The 10,082-nt window shown below is 35.7% G+C and overlaps 1 protein-coding gene across 1 annotated transcript in view; it reads right to left on the reverse strand.

The window, feature by feature from the left end:
• LOC145690030 (U-scoloptoxin(19)-Tl1a) overlaps window positions 1-4,890 on the reverse strand; it is a 42,190-nt gene extending 37,300 nt beyond the window's left edge. The window contains exon 1 of the mRNA XM_081764528.1: window positions 4,477-4,890. Within this exon, the coding sequence (XP_081620654.1) occupies window positions 4,477-4,561 (85 nt within the window). The 5' untranslated portion in view covers window positions 4,562-4,890. The remainder of the gene's footprint in view (window positions 1-4,476) is intronic.
• Between the last annotated feature and the right edge of the window lie 5,192 nt (window positions 4,891-10,082).

A 10,082-nucleotide genomic window follows, 5' to 3' on the forward strand; every position in this document is an offset into this window, starting at 1 on the left:
AAGAACAGCGGGACGATATTGAACCAGCAATGCAGGAAATCAAATTAAAGAAACTTTTCAAGTCTTGCCTCACGGGTGCGTTCAAAATTATATATGAATATCGCATGTGTTCCTTATGTTATACAGAGCTCTTTAAAATGTTCAAATTCCTTCTTATGATCCCTCATACAAGAAGTTGTGAACAAGCGTTTTCCAAACTCAAGATTGTTAAATCTAGATTAAGAGCGAATCTCGCTCAAGACAACCTTGAATCGTTTCTGTTAATGCAGTGTGAAAGGGATATACTAAGCAAAGTGAATAATGCCGCCATAATTAACAAACTGTCAAGATAGTGCAGAATTGAAAACACTCCTGATGTAAGGTAAGAATGTTCCTTATTGCTTGTCATGTAAACACATCAAAACGGTGAAATTCTATCTATAATATGGCATTTCATCAATAGTAATCAAACTGTCTGAAACTAAAGTGAACTACCGTAACTGCATTTTTAAGCTGTCAACAACTACGTGTAAAATTTAAAAGAAAGCAGCATATCAGATGCCACAAAAAAGGTAAGATTACCACATTTTTACATCAACTTTTCATTTGATTTTATCTATTGTTTCCAAAAATGCTAATTTATCACAAATCATGAAAAACTACATAGTTCACTCGTGGTTGCTGATAGCTTGAAAATTAATTTCACTGATTTCAGACAGCTCAATTGACGGCCCCAGAATACAAGGGATATGAGGTGTACAGACCCATCCAATTAAACGGCGTGACAAACATCTTGGCATTTGAAGGCGGCGCTCCAAGTTCCCTTTAAATGCTGCTAGCAAATGAGAGGCCAGCGGTATTGCCACGTTTATTTTGTACACAACGTCTATCACCTGTCACATAATCGCGTTGTAGTTTGCTTAGCCATAGCCACACCCCTTTATCACTTGGCAACGTCGCGCCAGAGCTTGCGTTTTATTCGTTTACCTGAAATGCCAAGATGTTTGTCACAGGCTTTAGGTTTATTTATGTTCAGAAAAGGACTCCGCAGCACAATATGCAACCTAGAAAGTGGACCACATCGCAGTCCACTCGAGGGCCTACCGATGAGTGGAGAGCGTCGTCGTTCACCGACGAATGTTTATATATTTCACTGTGGAGAGTCCATTTCCTGGGGATAAATAAGCTTTATTTCAAAAGCAAGTCAGACCCCTTGATCTCCAAAGATCCTCACTTTATGTTTGCTGTAGATGTTTTATTGAATGTAACTAGTAAAATTATGTGGTTTTCAAACTTAAAGTTTGAGCGTTTAAATGGTCTGCGCGCATATTTTTGTATTAGGACTTTATATACTACTGTTGATCAGGCAGCTAATCTACATAGATTACGCATATGTAATAAATATATCTGTTGGAGGAAGTGCGCCCTTCTGATGAGTTAAGGTCTGCACCCCCAACAGCTTCTCAGTCCGACCCCGACTGTTAGGGCGTCTTTATGGTTGCCCAACATGGGAGAGTGCCCGTAAACTGAACTGAAGCCCAATCACCCTCCCTTATACCACTAGTACATGCACATTTATAGAGTTTTAATTGGACTAAACATTAGCTAAAATGTTATTTCAATAAATTGAATTCAATTGCATACGCAACAAAGGTTTCGATATTTTAACCCCCCCCCTTGAGAAAGCTATCTAGAAAGACACCATATTAACATACGCAAACAAACATCACCAATTATATGAACTTGGGAGCAGGGCCAGCCCTAAGCAATTTGCCACCTCGTGCAATGGCATCTGCGGCTCCCTTTCTCCAGAAAGGACAAATATTAAAAGCCACTATTTCAAGTACGCTACTCCATCATTAACAACGAAAGCGAAAAAAAAGAACATTTAGAAAACCGGAAAGAAATTCCTCAGAAAGGCCTAACCACCACAAATATCTCCTTTTGTCTGTTTTATTTTCTTTAAATAATCTATTATGTTAAAGATAAAGCAAACACAACTGGAGAGGAAAGATTATAATCCTTTTCATAGAATTCTATAACTAACTTTAATCTCAATTTATCAGTTTGCAATTCCAGTGCAACCATTATCTTCATTTCTTGATTTTCCTTCCATATCGGTTTTTTTTTTTAAAAAAATGTTTTCACCTTCAATGGTAAAGAACTTGTTTGTGACAAAGACAAGACTAGTTTCCATATCAAAACTATAACAACTACTGTAAATGTAACAGGTATTAGCGACTGTTCGAGAATTTTCTCGTATTTGACAACAATTAAGCAATTCATGCTGGGATTTGTTTGACCATTTGCTTTAGCACTTGTGAACTTTAACTAATGCGACCTAAACATGATTTATGAATGTAGTATTTTAATAGGTCAGCTTTGCAAATTTAACATGAAGTGTTTCTAACAAGAAATATTTATTGGAAATAATATGACAGATTTTGCAAATGCACGTGTTGCACATATGGTAGAGCCGGCCCTGCTTGGGAGCTTCCCCTTACTTTGATGAACTTTGCGTACGCTACTAATCTAAAATTACTAACAACACTTTTGAATGTGAGAAGTGAAGATATAAAAATTAAAACAATTTTATTAGGATGTGTCCAATAATGTAGAGTAATACAATTTGCGTATCAAAAATAAATAAGTAAATAAAAGAGTGCGATAATTTTAATAAAAGAGGGGGATGGGCAGTGAAAAGTTAGCATGACAACTTCTCAAAGTATTCCTACGATATATTCATGCATACGAGCATACCGGTAGTAATTCAGCTCCCAATTCGACCACAAAATAGTATCTACAAAATGGATTAAATGAATTAATAACCTTTTTTAAAACACATTTTTATAGGCTAGATATCTGACACGGAGTTTATGACAATCATAATTGCAGTTTTCGAATTTCTACCTACATTACATTGAGTAGCATTTTGTGTTGATGGAGTCTCTTTTTAAAGTTTTTCTGCTGCTATATATATATATATATATATATATATATATATATATATATATATGTATATATATATATATATATATATATATGTATATATATATATATATATATATATATATATATACATACATATATATATATATATATATATATATATATAAACTCTATGGCCTATGGAACCCGGAGGTTCAGTGCCGCGTTCACAAAAGCTCTCCACTGACTTCTATCCTTAGCTAATTGGATCCAGTTTCTACTTTGTATTCCTATCTCTGCGAGATCCATCTTAATATTATCCTCCCATCTGCGCCTAGGTCTTCCTAATGGTCGTTTTCCTATGGGTCTACCAGTCAAGACTTTGAAAGCGTTTCTACTTTCTTCCATTCTAGCTACATGACCTGCCCACCTAAGCCTCCTAGACTTGACGACCCTAACAATGTTGGGTAAACCGTATAAACTATGTAGTTCCTCGTTATGAAGCTTCCGCCATTCCCCATTCTCGTTCCTCTTGGGTCCGAATATTCTTCTCAGGATCCTGTTCTCAAATACTTTCAGTCTATGTTCTTCCCTCAGAGTGAGCGACCATGTTTCGCAACCATACAGAACAACAGGCATGATTATCGTTTTATATATTTTAAGCTTCAAATTCCTCGACAGAATTCGCGACGACAAGAGATTTTGAACCGAATAGTAACACGAATTCCCTGCTTTTAGTCGACATTTAATTTCTTCGTGAATATGATTTTCGTCTGTTAATATTGATCCTAGATATTTGAAAGTATCCACTTTATCAAAAGTATTATTTAATATTTTAACGCCTCCACAATTTGCCGTATTACGGTCCCGACGCACTTCCATGTATTTAGTTTTCTCTGCATTTACTTCTAAACCCATGTCCCTGCAAGCGTTTAATAAGATCTCTGCATTTATTTCTACTGTTCTCCTATCATCCCCTATTAAATTTACATAATCAGCATATGCCATAACCTGGTGAATGCCGTTCAACTCTAGGCCCTGGTTGCTATCTTTGATTTTCCTTATGGCGTATTCCAGCACAAAGTTAAATAATAATGGCGACAACGCATCTCCTTGTTTCAGGCCATTTTCGACGTGGAAGCTCGTGGACAAAAATTATCCTACCCGGACTTTACTTTGGGATTCACTTAAACATATCTTAATTAATCTAATTAGCTTTCTCGGTATTCCAAGCTCTGTAAGAACGTTGTATAATGTTTCTCTCCTAACCGAGTCGTAAGCCTTTCTGAAATCAATAAATAGTTGATGTACCGGGGTATTGTATTCCCACTTCTTTTCGAGTATTTGGCGAATGGTAAATATTTGGTCGATAGTTGATCGATTTCGTCTAAATCCGCACTGATAATCTCCAATAATTTCATCTGCGTATGGGGTCAATCTTGCTAACAGAATATTTGAAACAATATATATATATATATATATATATATATATATATATATAATTTTTTTTTAATAGCGAGACCCATGACATAATATGAAGATAAAATTAAAAATACAAACAAAACTTACCAGAAGATTTTGCTGCAATACAACTGACAATGGCGTATCCAACGAAGAAGCCAAAACCTATCGTAAAAACAGTTGCGAATTTCATTTTCTCTATAGTATATTTCCTTAAGGGATAATTTGACGCTTTAGAAACCACAACACACGCGAGTTTATGGTAACTGTCCTCTGGAAACTCCTGGACGACTGAATGGCCAGACCCTTACTAACAGCACATTTGAAATAGTTGAATTAAATAGGCACCACTACGAAAATCACATTATGACGTATGAGCAATCTTTGTGTTGGCGATAAGAATCCCGTGATGACATCATTAAAAACCAAGCAAATCTTTTCGATGTTGGGTTTTCACGCGCGAGGGCGACACAGGACTACGCGTTAAAGGGGAGGGTAAGAAAGAAAATTGATAATAACTCGGTCACTTAACTACAATGTGTTTTTAGCTTCTTAAAGGACAGCAGTTAGTGAAAGCTCTTTACATATGAGCGAAGGACGATGCACTTACTTTCGATGACTTCAATGGCCTACAAAAAATGCGGCAATTAAAAAAAAAAAACTTGGGCGACACATGCAGACACATAATTATTATTTTTTTTATATAACACCTGCTTGCTTGCCTAAACAGATCGTCAATCGACTTTTTACCCCTCCCACTTCAACAAGAACAGGTGGGAAAGAAATATATAAACATCTTTTTCTGTCACTGCTGCTAGGCACAAGACATTGATGAAATACCAAAGTCAAAACAAACCACTCAGGTTAAAACTTGTAATTACCGGTTTGTGTTTGGTGCAACACCGTATAGCTTACAAGGACGAAAACATTCCCGTTAGGGAGGAAATAGTTACTTCCTGCTAATTAAGCTTGTCGATTAAAAACAAATTTTCCTCATAGTATGTTTATTTTTAAATTACTTATTTACTAACAAAGAAATGTTTGTGATGTGGACTTTTCATATTTCCTCTGACTAATTACAGATTAGTTGTCATTAATGGAAGTATATCATCTGCATTTTTTTTTTTTTTAACTGTTAAACCGCAGACGATAACGTCGTCTCTTCGGGAGGGATATATATGGTAAACATTGGTTATGATTGATACACATATATGGTCTATGAGATTCGTCATCTGCATAATCATTATCTCCATCATAAGTAATCTGCCGTAGCAGACCATTTACAAGAAATACCCTGTAACCTTTCGAACACTACAGTTTTGTACACTTCTGGTCACAAGAACCTAGACTGCCTCTCAGAGACTATGTCCGAAAAAATGAGAGCAGTTCCTTTTTTCCCTGGAGTTTTGCCACTGATAGCATGCGCGCCGACTACGTGGGTGCTTCGGAGCTCCAACACTCACAAAAATAATCTTGGGGATGCAACTCACCCACAAAATTTTTAGTTTGATAGAAACAAAATAAAATAAATATTTCTCATTTGCCCGTATCAAAAAATAATAAGCAATTAAAACATTGAGGTGGAAGTTAAAATTTCTAATTTCTAAAACATAATTGTTTGCTTCTGTTTCTGCTGAGGCAACCAAACAACACTCCCCGTTTCTTACCTGTCTCTGACCTCGTCAAAGGCAGTCCCTACAATAAAAAATGGAACTATATTGTGAATAGAATTGCATATTTTCAGCTTGCGTCATAGCACAGCCCTTTATGACAGTGTTCATAAAAGATTTTAACTAAAAGGAAATCAATCAAAAAAATATTGAAACTCCCTTGAAAACATATAACACGTCCCGCCATTGATACGCGCCCACATAAATTTTGGAAAGTCGGCGCCGTTGACTGATAGGGTTGAAAATTGCGATAATTACTCTCAAATGCACACAGTAATTTTGCTCCCTATACAGTATACGAACCAAGTGTAGCTGCATAGAGGAAAATACTATAAATTTGAAGTCACAAGTTTGATCACTTGATTTATATCTTAAAACGATTTTTAAAACATATGGAAGTCGGGTTCTAGTGCTGAATTCATCTGTATTGCTGCGCTTGATGGGAGAAAAGGTAATCAAAAGCACAAATTTAAGCGTGGACACAAAACTGAAATCAAATTATGAATGTTTATTTTAAGCTTATATAGTGAAGCAATACATAAGAGAAACACTCCATAGTATATGATTTTTTCTAGCCCACATTTAATTTTTTTTTATTATTTAGCAGTTTCATTCTTATTGTGTGAAATACATCTATGTTTTTGTAACAATGTTCATAAAATACATTTATTATTTTTATTTTAAGGAAATGAACTTGTGCCATTACATTTCGTTTAAAAGTATTGAATTTCAAGTTTTTAGCTCTACAAAAATCATAAATTGTGCTGCAATCATGAAAATTTCAATCAATTTGAATTATTTACAATTCGAATTTTGAAGATTTGAAATTCTGAATTCGAGTGAACTTACTTTTCTTGCGCGCTAACATCAGTGGCGGATCTAGAAGATAAAAATTAGGGGGGCAGACCGAAGCCAAACTATGATAGGTACATCATGACAGTTTACTATAAACTTTCCAAAATATATAAATAATAGCTTAAATAGTTTTTTGTCATTGAAAAAACCGGTGTCCTAGACCCCCGACCTCGGGCTAGATTTGCCTCTGGCTTAGATTGAAATAAAGTAATAAAATTCGGTAAGAAAAGCACAGTTTAATTAATTAAACCAGAAAAACATAGTTAACTTATTTTAACGTGTTTTTACATGTATTGTTAACAGTTTCACCGTTAATTCCAATGTCTCCCACGACATTCCCTTGTTCGCTGACTTTCCTTGCATCTAAAAGCAAGGAATAGTTAGCTAATTTATTAAAAACCTACTGAAATCAGCAGGTTCCAAAGAGCAAAAATATTTGAAAACATTCTGCTGATTTCTGGCACCATGGATCTCATCCTGTCCATCTTCATGTAGCAGATGAACAGGAAAACCATTCATTTTGTCCCTAAAAAATTGAAGATCTTAAAAAATGAAATGAAACCTTTAAGTTTTACGCCCTATGGTTATGCCGGTTAGGCTAAAGGAGACGGTGATGATGAGAGATGAATGAAAATATTGGAATGAAGAAAGTGGGAGGAAACGGGAGAACCTCGAGAAAACCCAAGAGCACGGTGTTTGTCCACCACAAAGTCCACACGGCGCGAGCTAGAATCGAACTAGGGACCCCAAGCACCGGAGGTGAACGCTCTACCCGTGAGCCACCGCGCCCCCATTTGAAGATCTTAAGAAACAGAAAAACGCATTTATTTGCAATGGCTATTACGAATTTCATGATGCAGTAAAATTACCTTATGTCAGAATATAATTGAGATGAAAATAAAGCAAAATGGAAGCGCTGGTATGCATTTTAGCGCTGGTACATGCCGCGGATACGGCGAAATTTTTTTCTCACGCTGGGAAGCATCTAAATATAAATTATATTTTATTTTCTGCTATGTTGTATTTTTGTCAGTAATGTCGAGTAATTTTTGAGATGTCAAACGGCAGGTAAATATGTAATTAGTACTGGAATTAAGTTTACCTTTGGTGCTTGAGGTCCCTGATTCGAGTCCCGGCCAAATAAGTTTGTGGTGGACAACATCGTGTTCGTAGATTTTCTCGGCACACTCCCCTTTTCCTCCCACTTTTTCATTCCACCAAATGTTTCATCACCATTCACTTGTTTTCATCATTGTCTCCCTTAGCCTAAAAAGGATAATTATGGAGCGTTAAATTTAGATTTCATTTCATTTTTGGAAATAAGCTTGTGAACACAAACTTGTAAGCACATTCTAAATCATTTTTATAATATATCTCACCCACTTCCACTCACCCTAGATTTACTAAGGGGGTTTACCCCCACTGGACACTGAACTTGGACTTTTATGCCATCGGGAGTGTCAGTATTCATATCAATGATCCTGGAAACTATTGAATCGGTATTAAAATCTGTCGTTTTCGATCATTTTTACATGTAAACCTTTCTAACTCCACTTTTAGTAGTGCTAGGGATGTCTTACTCCACTCTTCCTCAGATTGTAAATCATATGTGTAGGGCTACCAAGTTTGGTTAAAATTGCTCCAGATTTTTTAGAGTTTTAGAGGAACATGCACAGTGTATACATATGAGTGGCTTCGGCGAAATTAATGGTATGTCAAATCTTCTAGTTTTTGAGTAAACTGGTAAACAAAGTTGACCATTCGCATGCAATTGAAATGCAATGACACCTACCAAACAAGCCTCTCTGATATCTGTAGGTATATTTTCGAACTTAAACTACCTACATACTGTTCTATGGTTCAATCTCAGCCTATTCCACATAATAACTCGATTTCACCGGCAGTGGTGCTTACCATGTTCCCCAAGCCGCTCAATTGGTCTTTGTTGTAATGAAGGGAAAATGAATCAGATTTGTTGATACCAGGTGTAACTACAATGAGGCATGAATTTTTTATTGTTTTACCCCATTTCACTACTTTCACAGGATTTTCTCTCTCGTGTACACTTGTGAGGTGTTACTACCTCTTCGAGTACAATATAGGATTGTGTAATAAAAAAAAATAAAAAATAATAATATTAAGTAATAAAGAAGTAAAGAGTTATATACATACATACATATATATATATATATATATATATATATATATATATATATATATATATATATATATATATATATATATATATATATATATATTCATCACCATGGGAACGAATCATGACTTTGGATTCATAATTTACAATTACATTATTATTCATATTGACTGTTGCCATCTCGGAAAATAAATATTGAGTAAAAGATTTAACTGTTGTTGCTGTGGTTTGCATGTTCTTAAGGAAAAGTGGCCTCGACAAGGGTCGATATAATAAACACTGTTATGAAAGAATATTCTCCCTTGAATCACTACTCTTTCCCAAAGTGTGCTTGAAACTTGTTTAATATAATATCAGAATAAACAATTATCGCCGGAAATAGTTTATACCGAAATATTTAACATTTAGAATAATTCATTCAGAATTTGGGATGAGTAGATGTATAACTGAACCCTATTCATGATTAAGAAACAGGCGTGAGCGCTTTCAATAACCTTTGAAATTATACGGATATAGGACTTTCAGTTTCAGTAAAACAGAGGTTCCCTTGAAGGCGCCCTTAGGGGTCGTGAAGAGCGAGCAAATGAGCGCAAGCTAAGGCCAGAAATAAACTGTGTGGAGTTATGAGTAAGGTAAGCACATTTGTAATGATCATTTTCAATTTAGCTTTAGCAAACCTCGCAGACATTGCATACTCGAGAACGAAATTAATTATACAAATAAAAATTATTTACAAAATTAACAAAAATGAGTACAAAATATTATTTCAGACTACAACGCGGATTTCACCAACTTATCAAGAGCAAATTATTATTATTATTATTACTGAAGATTTGAGAATTCAATGCTGCATTATACCTAAGACAAACGAGCGGGAATAGATGCGTCATGAACTATGCAGCGTTTACGGAGGAATGCGTCAGATCAGTGGCGTAATTAAAGGCTTGGGGGCCCTCCCGCAGACAGCGTGGACCGGGGCTCCTTCTCTACATCCCACTTCACGATTTGGGCCCCCGTGATGGCTTGAGGCCCCC

The sequence above is a fragment of the Thermobia domestica genome, chromosome 7 (assembly GCF_964235325.1).
Source record: "Thermobia domestica chromosome 7, izTheDome1.hap1.1, whole genome shotgun sequence".
NCBI classification, from domain to species: domain Eukaryota; kingdom Metazoa; phylum Arthropoda; class Insecta; order Zygentoma; family Lepismatidae; genus Thermobia; species Thermobia domestica.